Source organism: Platalea leucorodia (assembly GCF_965183815.1).
Source record: "Platalea leucorodia genome assembly, chromosome: 14".
NCBI classification, from domain to species: domain Eukaryota; kingdom Metazoa; phylum Chordata; class Aves; order Pelecaniformes; family Threskiornithidae; genus Platalea; species Platalea leucorodia.
Window position 1 is genome coordinate 13,110,124 of NC_138836.1, and position 16,533 is coordinate 13,126,656.

Sequence of the window (16,533 nt, forward strand, 5' to 3'; positions counted from 1 at the left end):
ATGGGAGGGAGGATGATGCTGTCCCGGCCAGGAGATCAAGGAACACCTGGGCAGCATGGGGTGGATGGTTTCCTTCCTTACTGCGAGAGTCGCTGGCACCACAGAAAGAGGACAAGTGAGGTCCACGGTGAGGGCCACGCTGATGAACTTGGGTATCAGGTAAAAGGAGCTCTGCCCTTTTCCCTGATGGCATCAATTGGTTGCATTTTAACAAATCACTCTGAATTCTTCTTCTGCACACCGGAGTACCCCTGGGATGAAAATCGGACAGGACGCTCACACCAAGTGCCACCTACCTCAGGAACTCTGGCCACTATAGCATCCTCGAACGCCTCTGGATCATCTCCAGGGGATATTCCTTGCAGGCAATTGCACAGGAAGTTTGTTGCCTTTGATGGTCACTGTCTTCTGCTCGCTGTAACCTGTGCAGAGACTGAGCAGCACTGGCCAAGTACCATCCTCCTTTTCAAGGGGGCACAAACTGCCCATCCATCTCCGCAGGACAGCTGCTGCCTTGTCTTGGAAAATGCTTTGTGCTAAGCAGAGACACACCAGCAGGGGAAGGTAGTCCCAGAGTCCGTGTGCCATGATCTCCCCATTCTCACCTCCTCAAAAAGGAGATGAGGATGCCAAAACATCAGATCTGCTGAGCCCCATGTCCTGCAGTCCTTAGGGCCCAGGGGATTCAGATGCTGAGAAAAAGCCCAGGCATGTCACAGGGCTAGCAGACAAACTGCACTGTAAGAGGTAAAATGGCATTTTTGTCTCTAAAACCTGGTTTCCCGAGTTTTCAAACTCACTATCAGGTCTGGGTTTGCATTTTTGTTTTACAGGTATTCTGTGCTGGGTCTATCATAACCCACATGTCATCCATCATGGTCCATATAATAATTAATTACCTTAATTATTTTTATATATATATAATTATCTCATATATGTATATAATTATTGCTTTTTAACACCTTAATTAGCTTCTCAATTTGCTGCAGGCACTCGCATTGCCACCAAACCCTGCAAAAGGCATTAACACTAAAGCAGGGGACGCAAATGGCTGCAGCAGCTTCCCCCAGTGCAGCCACTGCCCAGCCAAAGCTGGGCTGAACCAGCCTGCGGTCACTTCTTGGCTCAAACGAAAAAAAGGAAAAGAAAAGTTTAAATTATGAGGAACACACAAAGAACTAAATCCTGCTGAAGGCTGGCTGAGCTGGGCCTCCCCCTTCAGAGAGCAGCATGGCTACGGATGGTTTTGAAGGCACCAAAGGGGATTATTTAAAGCACCAGAAAGACAATCCTCCCACCACAAAAAAAGGAGCCGAAATCAAGTTGGGTTTAATTTGTGCCTGATGAGAAGGTAATGCACACGTCATGGCCCCCTTCACCTGATCACACACTGATGTGGTGAAGTATTTTCAGTTTTGCTGGAAAAATTTGTGTGCGAAAAAAATAACACGCATTTGTTACTCGTAACTACCGTTGCTTGGGAAGTGTCTCATGAACAGTGGGTGCTCTGATTACAGTAATGAATGATGAACAGTGACTTTGGTTTAGAATCATAGAATCATAGATCTTTTTCCCCCCGTACTCGGCACTGGTGAGGCCGCACCTTGAATCCTGTGTTCAGTTTTTGGCCCCTTGCTACAAGAAGGACATTGAGGTGCTGGAGCGTGGCCAGAGACGGGCAATGAAGCTGGTGAAGCGTCTGGAGCACAAGTCTTATGAGGAGCAGCTGAGGGAGCTGGGGTTGTTTACTCTGGAGAAGAGGAGGCTGAGGGGAGACCTTATTGCTCTCTGCAACTGCCTGAAAGGAGGTTGTAGCGAGGTGGGGGTCGGTCTCTTCTCCCAAGTAACAAGCGATAGGACGAGAGGACAGGGCCTCAAGCTGCGCCAGGGGAGGTTTAGGTTGGATACTAGGAAAAATTTCTTCACTGAAAGGGTTATTAAGCACTGGAACAGGCTGCCCAGGGAAGGGGTTGAGTCCCCATCCCTGGAGGTATTTAAAAGCTGGGTAGATGTGGTGCTTAGGGACATGGTTTAGTGGTGGCCTTAGCAGCACTAGGTTAACGGTTGGACTCGATGATCTTAAGGGTCTTTTCCAACCTAGACGATTCTATGAATCAACATGGCTGCTCTTCTTTCAACTAACAGGTGACACCAGCACAGAAATGTCCATGTATCCACATACTTACTGAGCTCCTTGGTAGCTGACTATATCTATTTATTACTGCATTCTACTTGACAGCTTTTCTCACCATTTTCCCTATTAATGTTGCATATAACAGTGCTGTCCAAATAAGAAGACTTAGATAATTGGGGAGAAACTATATATACACACATAAATATTGTTGATTATTCATGTCAGCAAACAGGTCAAGCTCCCTGATGCATCTCCAATCACAAGGTAAGGGAGGCCATGCCTTCCAGTGCTCTGCTATTGCTGCTTTACGGGTCCCTAGAGAAAATCCCAGCATCTCCCTAATCTTTGCCTAATGAGTTATTCTACAGCTCCACCATGAAACCAAAACTAATGAAGAGATAAATATTTTCCCTTTGTACAGTCCTTTCCCTTCCAGGAACAAGAGACAAAGCAACACATCTCTGCAGCAAAGCCACATGTTTCCTGAAAGCTAATCAAACAGAAAACCCATTCCTCATGCCTCAGAGTTGCTTTCTTCTCCCCCAGCAGGGCTATGATTGAGCCATGGTTGAGGCATGATTGAGCCATGCCTTGCTATGATCATGGGAATAACTGATTTTCTAGCTGCACCTGGTGTGTGGCCCTGCTCTGCCCTGGGTGCAGTGGAAATTTGCTGATCCAGGATGCTGCGTGAGCTGCAGACCAAGATAAATTGCAGGTATGTGTCTCTGGGGCCCATCTCAAAGTGCCAGGCTCCAAACAGGAGCTCCTGGAGTGCCCTTGGAGGAAAAACCTTCCAAGGTACCAAAAGCCTTCCCTAAACCAATCAATTAGTCTCCTGCAGTCAGAGCAGTCCTTATCTCCGGGTTATACATTTCCCCAGTTGCACCTTGCTTTGGAGTCACCTTGTCTGCAGCAACATACAGCTCTACCAAGAGGTCACCCCGCACTCAGTACCCAACTACCCACAACCCACAACAGTGTCCTGCCCAGCCCAAAGACACTGCTGAAGAACAGGTCCTTTCCCCACCCGAGAAGCCCCGGTACTGGATAATGAGATTTCTGTGACAGCACTTCTTATTGTGTCAAACCAAAAGCCACCCCATGAGTGCACCTGTGGAGCCAAGATGTATGTTTCAGACATTGAGCATCACACTCAACAAGGCCTGAAGAACATCTTGGACAAAGAAAGGACAAGGCAAATCCCACCCCAGTACAGCTGGAGAAGATCAGTCCAACCCTCAGGCCACCATGTGTTGTCCCTACCACAGCAGGGAACTCATGAGGGAAAGATGCTCAGAGGAGCCCAAAAAGTCACGAACTCTCTCCACTGCACCTCTGGATCTCTTGTCCTTCTTCCCCCACCTTGTCTTCTCCCTTGGACAAGGAAGGCATTTGCCATGGGTTGTACGAAGACACTTGCCCCACTGTGCCGCAGACTCGGGGGGGGACATGATCCTTCCCATCACAGATCCCTTTCCAAAGCAGGAAATGGGTCAAGTGGGAACTCGGAGGATGCCCGCGCTCACTGCCAGCTGCAACCATAAACTGCCAGCCCCACACCCACCAACACCGGTCTGCAGGGCTCACACGATATCTGTCTGCGCAACGTTCTCAGCACCAGCTATACCGCGGGGGAGAAAGGCTCACAATGTAGCTGGGTGTAAACTCTGCCTTGTTGCTATTTTGGAGTGTTCTCAGCTCCCGCTGTGCTGATTGTGCACTTGCACAGAAATACCCCAAGCAAACAGCATTGATACTGTCTCTCACTGAAACAAAGGGGTGCTCGGGCTTCACCCCACCTGTCCTGCAACACCTCCTGCACCTCTGCTGTGACCGGCTAAGGGCACAGTGCTCCTTGTCACAGGATCCTCAGGACAGCTGACAACCAGTCATCCTGAGAGCACCGTCAGCCTCTCCTGTCTCCCCTCCTACAGCTTCATTCCTTGCAGCCTCAGAAAAGTCTGGAGCAAGATCTGGGCTGTGGCCCTGCCCTGGAGCCCAGCCCTCCATCCTGCATATCCTCCTCCATGCTAGCAGACGGGTCTGAACCAGAGACGGTGCCCAGAGAGCAAGGCAGAGGTACAGAACTGGTGATCCCTCTGAGACACTCTTCCCTGGGTCCTGAAGGAGGGTGACAGTAAGGTCACCTCCCCTTCCTTATGGGGCAGGACAAGAAGCAGTGGAGCCAGCCAACAGTGGAGAAGAGGTGCAAATGAAGCGCCCACCTCCAGTTCCTCCTGCTCTCCGTGGCCGTGAGTAAAGGGTAAATTGGTGCAGCCTCGTGGCTGCTCCAAGTTACACCAGGGACCAAGTATGCATCAGCTGGGAAGAAGCTGGAGGAGAGTCAATACAATGCCCAAAAACTTGGGCCATCAGATGACACTGGCCCCCTACTATGCAGAGGGAAGATACTGGATTCCCATGGGAATCTTCACCCTACCTTGTTGAGGGTGTTTAGAGCAGCCTGGGCAGCTGCCAGGGCAGGTTCAGCTTTGGCCAGGTCCTCCTCGCAGTCCTTCTGTTTCTGCTCGACCTCCTGGGTGATAAGTGCCACTTTCTGCTCCTCCTCATCAGCGATTGCCTTTTCCCTGCTCACTTTCTCCGTCTCCACCCCCACCACCTGGATCAGCTTGTCAGCATCATCATTCTTCTGCTTCAGCTCCACTTCTTGGGCTGCCAGCTTGGCCTTCAGCTCATCCACCTAGAGGGAAGAAACATGTCTGGGAGCACAGACACTCACTAACCTGCTCCCTGCCCTGTCCAGCAGCACGGGCTCACACTCGAGTGGGACTAAGCAGTACCCAAAAGCATGGAGGGCCTGTGTGTAAAGCAAGCAATGCCCTGGCAGCACAGAAAAGCATCATTTCTAGCTGTTAGCAGGATACTGCTGCTCTCCTTTGCTCATGGTTGCTTGGGTCACAGTTGGAGAGCCCACGCGCATGGTCTACACACCAGAGCAGCCTGCTAGCAGAGAGGAACCCAGCAGGGGAGAAACCAGCACCAGCAGGATGAGCTGCTAAGGAGGTTGTCCCACCCCTGCTCACTGCCTCTGCTTGGAAACTGGACAGAGGTGCCAGGGCAACATGAATGTTGCTTTGAGCAGGATCCAATGGGAAGGAGGTGGAAGCTTTTTTTTCAGGTATTCTTGGGATTATTTTTGTACAGCCCAGGAGCCTCACCATGGACCAGGCATTTGCAGGAAGCTTCTCTCATTACAAAGCCAAATACATCCAGCTTTGAACATGAGATCTTATGTTACATCACATCCCTGGTAAAGGAGGTGTGCATGCGCTGTACACGTGTGTTTTGCAGTGGAGGTGACATGCTACAATTCAGCTGCGCTTTCTTTCACTTCTCAACCTTGACACGAGCAGAACAGAGCACGTGGTATTTTGCCATGTGCAGGTTTTGAGGAGGACCTGTGCACAAGGAACCAGCACTCCCTGAGCTGCCTGCTCGCCCAGGGGCACCCTGCCACTCACCCACCTCTCCATCCCCACACGCACAAGGCAGACACAGCACCCCATCAGTTCCCTCACAACCATCAAGGTCCTATGGACATTTGGCAGAAAGGGCATTTTTCACAATAGAAAGATTACAACTGGGATCTGCTGACAGGTACAGCCCTTGTCAGAGGTCCAAGGCTCAAGGGGCTTTAAAATGCAGTGTCAAATGAGCTTGAGAAGGGATCTCCCATTCAGCTGGTAGCCAAGAGGCATGGCAGTGGTGGCAGCTCCTCACACACTGCTCCACTGAGCAGCTGCTCACCCCAGCAAGGCAGGACCCCTCTCTAGCAACAGGCTGAAGCATTTGCATGGTAGGGAAGCTCACACCAGCTCTCACTTGAAGACAGAAAGTCTCTTTCTAAAAGCACCTGTTTCCATGAATTTACACAGGCTCTGTGCAGACGACAGAGTTTTTCACTGTCCTGTCATCAGGCTCATAAAGAATTGCTTAGAGCTCCTGGGGTACCTGTTTGCCTGTATGAAAATACTTACCAGAAGGGAAGTCAGACACTTGCTTTTGTTGATAATTCCATTTTTATACCAGAAGAGAGAAGACAATTTGAAATCTTATAACCCGAAGCTATTGACGTTCAGCATCAACTTCAAGTGGAGAGCGGTTTCTTAGGAGTCTCTTTGTGCACTTCATCCATTGTCATCTCCTGCTGCCTGGCACTACAATGCTGTTTTCACCAGCACAAAGACACATAAATCCAAACAACTCTGAGCTCGCAGGAGCACATAATCTCTTCAGTCGGCAAACTCAGCAGCAGCTTCTTGTTTAGCTCCACGTCCCCGGGGATTGCAGGAAATTGAAGTGTAAGGCTTTGCTGATGGCAGATATAGCTTGTGACCTTCTGCCCAAAAATCACTAATTATGTGCTGGATACATATATGAATGGAAGGTTTTGGGGTTTACACGACCACAACAAAACAAGCAAGGGATTAAAACCCCCTAGCACTCAACAGCGCTACAAAATGAGCAGATGTAAACTCAGCCCCCAGCAGAACCCGTGAGAACAGAAAATGCCCTGAAAAAATCTGCTTTCAGCCAAGCACGTGCAATAATGGAAGGGTAAATGACTTGCTGTAACATTGTCAGGATTTAAAAAAAGCAAGAAATTCAGTCAGGGCTTTGCCTGAAAGAAATATTTGGAAGCCCAGACGTGTATGTTACTGTGAAGGCCCCTGCCCAGCTGGGCTTGGGTTACATGTTAAATTCCCAGTGGAAAAGATGCAAGTTGGAGCTGTGATGTGTATCCTGAGGCTCTGCTGGACCCTCTGCCAAAAGACCACAACACATCCAGGGGTCATACGGTGACTTCTGGCCTCCCTTACCTACAGCAGGATTTTGGAACAGGAAAGGAAACAGTCGTGTTTCCCCGGTGAGGCTAAAACTCAAACAGAGTTGAGCAGGGACAATTTAATAGTGTTTGTGCAGTGGAAAGAGAGAAACAGGAGCTATGCTTAAATAACCAAACTCACTGTCTTTAGCGATGTCCTGGGGGTGGCACAGGGAATGTGCATTTATGAACTTTACTCCTCCAGTTTCACCCCCTCAGCACAGAAAACAAGTTTCTCTTAATGCTCTACTTGCATCCACAGCAAAAACATTCTGTCACATCCATTTCTCCTCCCTTCCCACACATCCTAATGCCCAGACATAAAAATGCCTGATGAAACACCAGTGTGCAGGGAGGCCTTGTGCCACCGCCTTTGGGAAGGCACAGGCATAGCAGAAACCTTAAATGTGCTCCCATCAATGGCCTGTGCAACCGCCCTGGGCAGAGCAACATTAGGAATAAAGACATGAAACGTTCTCCTCTTTCTACAAACATCACAGTAACAGGAGGTACTCAAACTTCCCCCCTCTCACACCAAAAAGGACCTTCCATCCAAAAAGGATGGCAGCTTGTACACAGAGCTATTTTCTCTTTCTTTGGAAAACGCAGATGCTTGTCATATTTCCAGCCATTAAACTACACTTCCAAAACCCAGAGGTGGCCAAGCCCGACCACCACTAACAGGTATTATCTCAGGGTGCACAGAAAACCTTCCCAGCACGGCTCCCATCTTCTGTCCTCCCACAGCCCAGAGCTTCTCTAGCAGTCACACACAGTCTCCCTCCTTGCACTGACACCCCCCATACTCTTAGTCCACCCTATGAAAACCAGCAGTGTTATAAACCATTTAGATCAGGAGCAGGGCCATCCTCTGAGCGTATTTCCAGGTTGCTCTTCCCTGGTCATTCTTGGGTCAGCTCCACGGCACTCCTGGTCGGGGCTACCAACAATATCCCGGGTAACACCATGATGCAACATCACATGCAAAACACCATGATGCAAAAGGAGAACAGTGCGGAAAATATCATGTCATATAATGCCTGTTCCTTGGAGCTGGTGCTCAGATGGAGAGGATGAAGACTGATGGAGACAAATAAGAGGTGATGACATTCTGGAGACTGAAGCCGGGAAACCCTATTGATCTGGCCTCATGTATTGGGTTTGTGCAGCAAGGTTTTGGTAGCAGGGGGGCTGCAGGGGTGGATTCTGTGAGAAGATGCCAGAAGCTTCCCCTATGTCTGAGAGAGCCAAAGCCAGTGAGCTCCAAGACGGACCCACTGCTGGCCAAGGCTGAGCCAAGCAGCAATGGTGGTAGCGCCTCTGTGATGATATATGTCAGAAGGGGAAAAAAAGAACTGTGCAATTACAGCCGGAGAGAGGAGTGAGAATATGTGAGAGGAACAGCCCTGCAGACACCAAGGGCAGTGAAGAGGGATGGGGAGGAGGAGCTCCAGGTGCCGGAGCAGAGATTCCCCTGCAGCCCCTGGTGAAGACCATGGTGAGGCAGGCTGTCCCCCTGCAGCCCATGGAGGTCCACAGTTGGGCAGATATCCACCTGCAGCCCATGGAGGACCCCTCGCTGGAACAGGGGGATGCCTGAAGGAAGCTGTGACGCTGTGGGAAGCCCACACTGGAGCAGGCTCCTGGCAGGACCTGTGACCCCATGGAGAAGAGACCATGCTGGAGCAGGTTTGCTGGCAGGACTTGTGACCCCGCGGGGGACCCATGCTGGACCAGTCTGTTCCTGAAGGACTGCACCCTGTGGGAAGGACACGTGGAAAGGACCCATGCTGGAGCAGTTTATGAAGAACTGCAGGCCACAGGAAGGACTCACACGAGAGAAGTTCATGGAGGACTGTCTCCTGTGGGAGGGACCCCATGCTGGAGCAGGGGGAGAGCGTGAGGAGGAAGGAGTGGCAGAGACAATGTGTGATGAACTGACCACAACCCCCATTCCCTGTCCCCCTGTGCCACTGCGGGGGAGGAGACAGAGAAATTGGGAGTGAAGTTGAGCCCGGGAAGAAGGGAGGGGTGGCGGAAAGGTGTTTTAAGGTTTGGTTTTATTTCTTATTACCCTACTCTGATTTGATTGGCAATAAATTAATTTCCCCGAGTGAAGTATGTTTTGCCTGTGACAGTAATTGGTGTGTGTTCTCCCTGTCTTTATCTCAGCCTACGAGTTCTTTTCCATCTTATTTTCTCCCTGCCCTGTCCTATTGAGGAGGGGGAGTGATAGAACAGCTTGGTGGGCACCTGGCATCCAGCCAAGGTCAACCCACTACACCTCACTGTAAAGGAAACCGGGAACACTCAATGTGAGGGGAAAGCTGAATACCAGAAACCCATCAGTCTGCAAGACAGAGCTCAGGAAGGCACTAAAAGGCATGAGGCATGCGTGCATGCAGCAGAGGCACCTGACACATTGACACAGGCCTGGACAACAGGGCCACCAGGGCCACAGGGAGTTGCTAAAAAAGATGAAGAGAAGCAGCTCCAAGTGGAGGGGCAGAAAGAGGCTGTTTTATGTCCAAACCAAGACCATGGGATTGGGGATTCACAGCTCTTCAACGGCGTGAGCTCTCACAGCTAACAGCGGAGTTCAGGGTGCTGCGGTGACCTGTCCTGCTTGGTGACTGGACCCTGCTGTGCTGTGGAGCAGCCACAGACACGTGCTTTATAAATTACCATCCAGACACACCACAGAAGAGTCATTACCACATCCAGGGGAGGTGAGAAAAACACCGCTGACTTTTCCAGTGTCTGCCAACACTGGTGAAAGCAGAAGATGCCTTTTGGGTAACACGTAGCTGGTAAGCAGAAGAAAACAAGAACTACAAGAGAATAACAGTACAAAGAGAGATTGAGATGGCATGGAAAATCACAGCAGACTGTCATCCCAAAGAGAAGAGAAAATGAGAGAATGCTATTAACCTTCTTCCCATAGGCAACACCAGGATGATAACCAGATTAACATGTGAGCAGGCAAATCCAGCACGTGCCTTAGCACACAGAATATCATTACTGGCCACAAAAGGGTCGGTACTTGGTCCCAAACAGTGCTAAAAATGTGACAAACCTGTGAGCAGCTTCTTGATTCCAGGAAAATCTGATAAGCAATGAGTAATGTGAGGTAGAAAGGGAAAGACCAAAGCAAACGAGAGATTCAAGGGTAATGCACTCTGACTCCAACAGGGAAGGAAGAAGTGCTTGCCTATCACCAAGACAGAATAAGAAGAATTATTAAAGAATAGAAAACCTGGAGGGTTGGCTCCCAGAAGACTCATTTTATCTGATTGTCCCTGCGTTGTTTCAAGAACACAAAATACATCACAAAGGTCAGCGATTAATTGGTAGAGCAAGCAAGACTTGAATCTGGAATCCAGTGATGCAATATTAACCAAAGTCATCCTAAAAATTACTCAGCAATGGGCTCTGAACAGAGTGCTGACCTCTTCATAGCGAACATCACTCTGAAAAACAAATGACTCATCCCACACATCTTCTAAAGTCTATTATGTCCTAATAACTGGAAGCCAGCTTCTGCTTTTCTGAGTACTGAGGACAGCCACTGTCTTCAGGGAGAGATGGTTAGGCATGTAAGCTAATGGAAAACTGTTCTTTGGAAGAAAAGTTGGTCAACAGTATCAAGATGTCCAAATCTCAAAAGAAAAAAAAAGAGCGGGGGGGGAGAGAAGAGTAAAAGGAGGGGGACAGGTTATTTGAAACTGGAATGGCTAAGTCAAGAAAATACCTTTCAAATACTTGCACAACAGCCCCCTCATGCTGAGGCCACACTGAACAGTCTATAGAAATACATAAAACTCATAATTAACTTGTCATGGCATCCAAGCAGCAGGAATCTGGAGAATGCTGATGATGGGAGCACTAGTCCTCAGACCCAAGGCACAGCCAGGTCATACCCAGGTATCAAAATCCTCCTCCTTTGCTTTGAAAATGAAAAAAACACAATGTATCCCTTCCAGGCACCATGAACACAACCTGGAGATGACACACCCGTGTGAGACAGAAGACTTGTCACTTCCTCAGCACCAAGACCAACTATTTCCATGGGTGAATGTAAAGTTCAGACTTTCAAATCCATATTCAAGATTGAATGTTCTCGTATGATTTCCAATACTGCTAAATATCCATACTCTGGTTTCAAATCAACAGCAGTTTTGACTATTGCGCACATCTGATAATTTAAGTGTTTAATTTTAGGCCCCCAGTGTTAATTTTAGATTCAAATTTGACATATTTGTCCTCACTGCTCTGCATCTTAATCAACTTTACAAACAAGGCACTTCCCACCCCAGCCTTACTCCAACCAGATATGAACTTTGCGTTCTTTTACCCTTCTTGCAACAGCAAAACCTACAAAACCCACAGGTGCTGTGGCTTCCCATCTCCTCCCCAGTCCTCCACCATGGCTCAGCACCCGTTTTGTGGCTTGTTAGAGAACCCTTGCCAACATAACACCCATATGAAGATATGCCTAAAGAATACAGAAGGGTCGCCATGTTTGACCGACACTACAAGGACTTGTTTCCCCTCAAAAGGTTCATTTCATATTAGTTGCTCCCAATAAAAAATAGACCTAATCCATCTTGTCCACCACTGGGGCATCATCAAAAGCAGCAGCACCGCACAGGTCAGCAAAATTATTTGCCTCCGTAGGTAAGGTAGATGGAAGGTCTGCTTTGCAGTGAGGGCACGTAGTTATTGCTCTGGTTGGTGTCACTGGTTGTGATGGGTGCTCTCTGCTACTGGCTATTCAACCTCAGCTGCATCCTTACAAAGGAGGTGCTAAAACCTGCAAAGACGACATGAAACATGCCCACTCCCCTCCTGTGTCCTCAAAGACCTGTCCTGCACCATGAAGAAAGCAACTCTTTGAAGTGAGATGTAGACTGTAAAAGTTGAGAGGCACTAATAAAGCCCATACATTACCCTCCAGTAAGGCATGTATCCTATTGAGCGTGACAGACATGATTTATGCCACCAGCATTATCCAGAGCATATATATGGAAAGGGTTGAATCTGCTAGTCCTTCATTCACATCAACTCCCTGCATTTCTTTGGAGCACCTTCAGGAGAGGGCCCATTTGCCACAGTAGATGCTTGTAAGTGAACATTTGTAAGACTTAATAGAATATGAAATGGAGAGAAAAATGGGAGTTTAGCAACAGATGTAGACAGCAAAGCTCTGAAAGGCAGTTTGAGTCACTACAGAGAGGTTTGTGAAATACTGAGAACAACATCTAGTCATTATCACAGAAGAGTGCCAGTGACGCTCTTCAGCAGGGTGATTTTGGGATGGCTAATCTACATTTCAGACATGCATTAGTTTTCCTTAAAGATGTATAGCATAATGCAAGGAAAATGAACATCAGTCTTATTTTAAAAGGATGCTCTATTTAGTTTGAAAGACAGGATTCTTGTTGAAGTTACTGTAGATTTCCTGAATGCAACTCCAAAAATCACTGGTCTTCCCATATTTTATAAGCTATTTTGTCACTACCGCTGAAATATAACCATTAAAAAAAGATGTACACAGCCAACTGTCTCCCTGTCTCATTTTACTTACTGTGATCTTTCATTTGGGATTAGCATCACCCACACAGCAGAGACTGGACACACATCTCTTCCCTTCTCCTTTCCAGTACAGAATATAACTTCTGCTCCTCCAGGAGCCCAGTTCAAGCCAGACTAGAGCCAGGATCTAGCACAAATTTTGAACCCTGCACAGTTTCAGTCTGTAAAATTCTCCTTCGAACCAGGATGCAGAGATGTCTCTAACAGAGAAACAAGGAAAACATCAGCTTTTAACCCCAAAGTGTTTGCTTACCTGTGCAGATGTGCTGTTGAGCTTCTTCAGGCCATTATCCAGTCGCTCCATTTTTGCTTTTAAATCCTTGCCCTTTTTCAATAGCAAATTCTGATAGAGTTTGATTTGCTCAAGGAACGACTTTGGAGTGGTGTAGTTATATCGTCGCTCATTGCTCAGATACAATCGGGATATCTCGTTGACACTTGTGTGGACGTAGGCCATGAATTTGCTTATTGAATCTTTCACTGAATCCTAAAAGTAAGATGAGAAGACAAGGAGAAAATATTTTAAACAGAACAACTATATATAGCACAGACCTGTGCTGTATATAAAGGAATTTATTAACTTATTTTCTGCTGCAGCAAAATCCAGGATGTAACATCTAAGTTGATCCCTTTTCATTTGTTATCTCTAAAATAACTTTGTCTGTTTGTGTACTTTATACCTCTTTTTATATCTTTTTATCTCATACTTTATCTTATTCCAAGCAATTTTTCTAGCATTCAGCTCTATAAAATAACAGCCTTTTAAGTATAAATTTGGGTTTTTCTTCTGTACAAATGGGGAAAGTGCACACTCATAAAAAGAAACATTGCAGACTTTATTCTTCCAAACTCCTTCCCAGAAAAGCTAAATAAACAGAACTGAGTCTCTTTTAGTCTAGTGGCAGGTTGTCATCAATGAGAACTTGACATATTTTTGCCCTTGAGAATTACAGACGCTCAGACAAGCATGTGGAGAGAAAAGCGTATGTTCCCTGCAATAATCATAAGCATTAAGTTGTTTTCTGCACCGATTTGTAAGCTGCCTCACTTGCTAGCAAAGCAGTCATTTCACTGGCAATACTATCAGTGTACAAACACACACGAGCATGGTGCCCATGGCCATACTTCTGTTGAGGTCCATGCCCCTCTCTGAAAAACGTGGACCCTATTCCAAGCGTGGTTCGATGAAGTTTAATGCACTACAGCACTACCAGCAATTCTGCTCCAAACAGTCCCCCAGATGTCCTGGACAAGTGTTGGAGGGAAATAAAGGTGAGCAAACCCTCTCTGCAATACTGTCCTCATTGTGTGAGGCATTGCTTGCACTGAACAGAGGGACAAGGTCACACCTGGCTGCCACCAGCACTGTGTGGCCAGGGGTGGCCACCGCCTGCACCCCGCAGAGGAACTCAAACCCAGGCATGGCTCGGGCAGCCCCAGATGCCGATGGGTGTGGTGCTCACCTCCGCAGTCTCTGTTTCTTGCAGAAAGCGGAGGCTGACGGACTCAAGGGCCTCCCGCGGCCACTCCTGGAACCAGTCTATGGCTGTGCAGCTGATGATGGCGGGAAACCTCCTGCTGCAGATGCGCAGCTTGCTACCGACAGGCGAAAAACACAGTGCAACCTGCAGAGCCCAGGGAAGGAGAAGGTGAGAAGACATGGCAGGGAGCAGGCACTGGGCTCCAGCCGCACAGCCCAGCCCAGGCTCTTCCAGCCACTTCCAAAGGAAAATCTCACGTCACCAACTAAGGGTACAGCAACCTCAGTCCTTGAGCCCTTGCACTTCAGGCCAGCCCGCCTGGCCTGGAAAAGGCATAATCTAGCAGTAAACATATTTTTTCTCTGCAGTAAAGACAAGCAGTTGTGTTAAGCATTGCTATGGTCAAAAGCAGAAGCCTGGCACACTTTCAAGGCTGCAGCCAGGGTTTAATATAACCACTCTTCCCTGCTTTAGCAGTTACACAAATGTTCGGCTGGCAGGGAACTGGCGTCCAGATTCAAGTGGTGCAACCAGGAATTAAAGTGAATGGATCTAAATTCTCCTGGCGGGACCACATGCCTGCCTGGATTGTTTCCCCAAAAGCCAGCATTGAAAAGGGTTGAGGTGGCTCAAACTCAAAATCTGCTTTTATCAGAATGAGAATTATTTTTTAAATAGAGAAATCTCAAAACAAAGCAGAATGGAAATAAAAACGTTTCTGAATGCGTTTTCCCTGATTATTGCATTTTTTCCCAGCAGCTTCTTTGCTTTTTGGGCTTTTATTTCAGTCCAACAGCTGCTAAAAGTTTCTGAGTTGCCACAAATCGTGCGGTGTTCGTAGGTCTCTGGGAAATCTCTCTTCGCATTACTCTGGGGCCTGGTCAAGGGGCTGTTACTCTCCTGCTCAGCATCCTCCCAGCCCTGCACCATTTCTTCTTCCTCCAGTCTTCAGCGCCCTTCCCTCATCCACCTGCCTTCCCCTGCAGGCTGGGAGCCTCCTTCCCCCCACAGCCGGTCTGCTCTGCTCCTTTCAGGAAAGCACAAGCTCTCCCTTTTCCAGAAGGAAACTCCTCGCCCATGGTGTAAAGTCAGGACAAGGCAAAGTACCTTTCCTCTTCGCTGCTCCACTACCAGCTTTAACTGCAAAATAAGACCCAAGGACCAAGACCTGCCACGACCATTCATCACAGTCCTTTTCCTACAAGCACACCGCAGCTGGATTTACAAGCTCTGCTAATCAGGCACAAAGAACGACACGGACAAGTTGCCACCATGCAATGGAGTAGCAATATCCGAGCAAGGGCTGGTTTAGGAAGCAGCATATCTCACTCAATGCATCATCCCTCTCCCACTTGTTAGCCCTGGCTGGTACCTGCACAGCCTTGCAAGTGCCACGGGGCAGGCTGCTGTTAGCTCAGATGTCTCTATAAGGTGTCACGACCTCCACCATGAGCTAAAATCTGTTTTTTAGAAGCTGCAAAAACCAGCCTGTAACAAAACCACTTTTGTTTCCATTTCAGAAGAGGCAGCTGAACTCAGAGCTTCTGCTTCTCTGACACGGCCACTGCATGCTCACACACAGGGGACAGACACATAGAAATCCTTCCTACACCTTCAAGCATAAGCCTCGGGCACCTTTAAGTTGCTCTCTCAGGGCCAGGCAAGCTTCAGGAAGCTACCCATGTACAAAACCCCTCTTCTGCACCTACACTACTCTCTCTCAAGACCCTGAGGCAGAAGGTGTATTGGTGCTCATGCTCCACTGGGCCAAGCCCCCCTCCTGTGCTGCTCCCAGAGGTCCAGCATGCCCTGGACCAGCAACAGATCAATCAGCTTTCTGCACAGCACATGATGCTGTCACAAAACGCTAGTGAGAATAAACAGCACTTGCTGGCTGACCCCATCCATCTGCTCTAACATGCCATTAAGGAGAAGGGAAGACAAGGAAAGGGATCAGCCTCAAGTAAATCACATTCACGTTGCCCTTCCAGTGTACCTCAATAGCTAACAGGAATATATCTAGGGAGAGACACCAGGCAGAAGACAACCAAGGTGTTAGAAGAGCTACAAAACAGCATCAGTGCTCATCAGAAATTCTCCTGTACACTGGGAGATGGAGAGAGAGGAGGACTCTCCTTGAGCATCTATACTGTGGCATGGTCCCCAAATTTTCCCCCAAAAATCAAAGCTCCAACTGTTGCCCATCCTAAACATGTACCTGCCTACATCAAAAAGGGAACAGGCCACCCTACCTCAGTGAACGTGTCCCACCAACACAAACCAAGCAGTGAGCAAGAAGAAGGATATGCTTTCATTAAGCAAAGATCAAGTCTTCACTCATTGCCCACCCTACATCCCTGCTCTGGGACCGCAGCACTGTGCAGTCCTGCAGATGGGTAAATATCTTCTGGAAGAGTCTAACTCCTTCTTGCACTGTGCTTTCTCCATGTGCTGGGCATACCTGGGGAGTTCTG

The 16,533-nt window shown here is 48.2% G+C and overlaps 1 protein-coding gene across 1 annotated transcript in view; it reads right to left on the bottom strand.

Annotated features, from left to right (window-relative positions):
• Positions 1-16,533, bottom strand: part of DNAH9 (dynein axonemal heavy chain 9) — a gene marked incomplete at both ends in the record, with an annotated part of 219,762 nt that overhangs the window by 103,426 nt on the left and 99,803 nt on the right. The window contains 3 exons of the mRNA XM_082326558.1: positions 4,578-4,838; positions 12,832-13,065; positions 14,042-14,203. Coding sequence (XP_082182684.1) covers positions 4,578-4,838; positions 12,832-13,065; positions 14,042-14,203 — 657 coding nt within the window. The remainder of the gene's footprint in view (positions 1-4,577; positions 4,839-12,831; positions 13,066-14,041; positions 14,204-16,533) is intronic.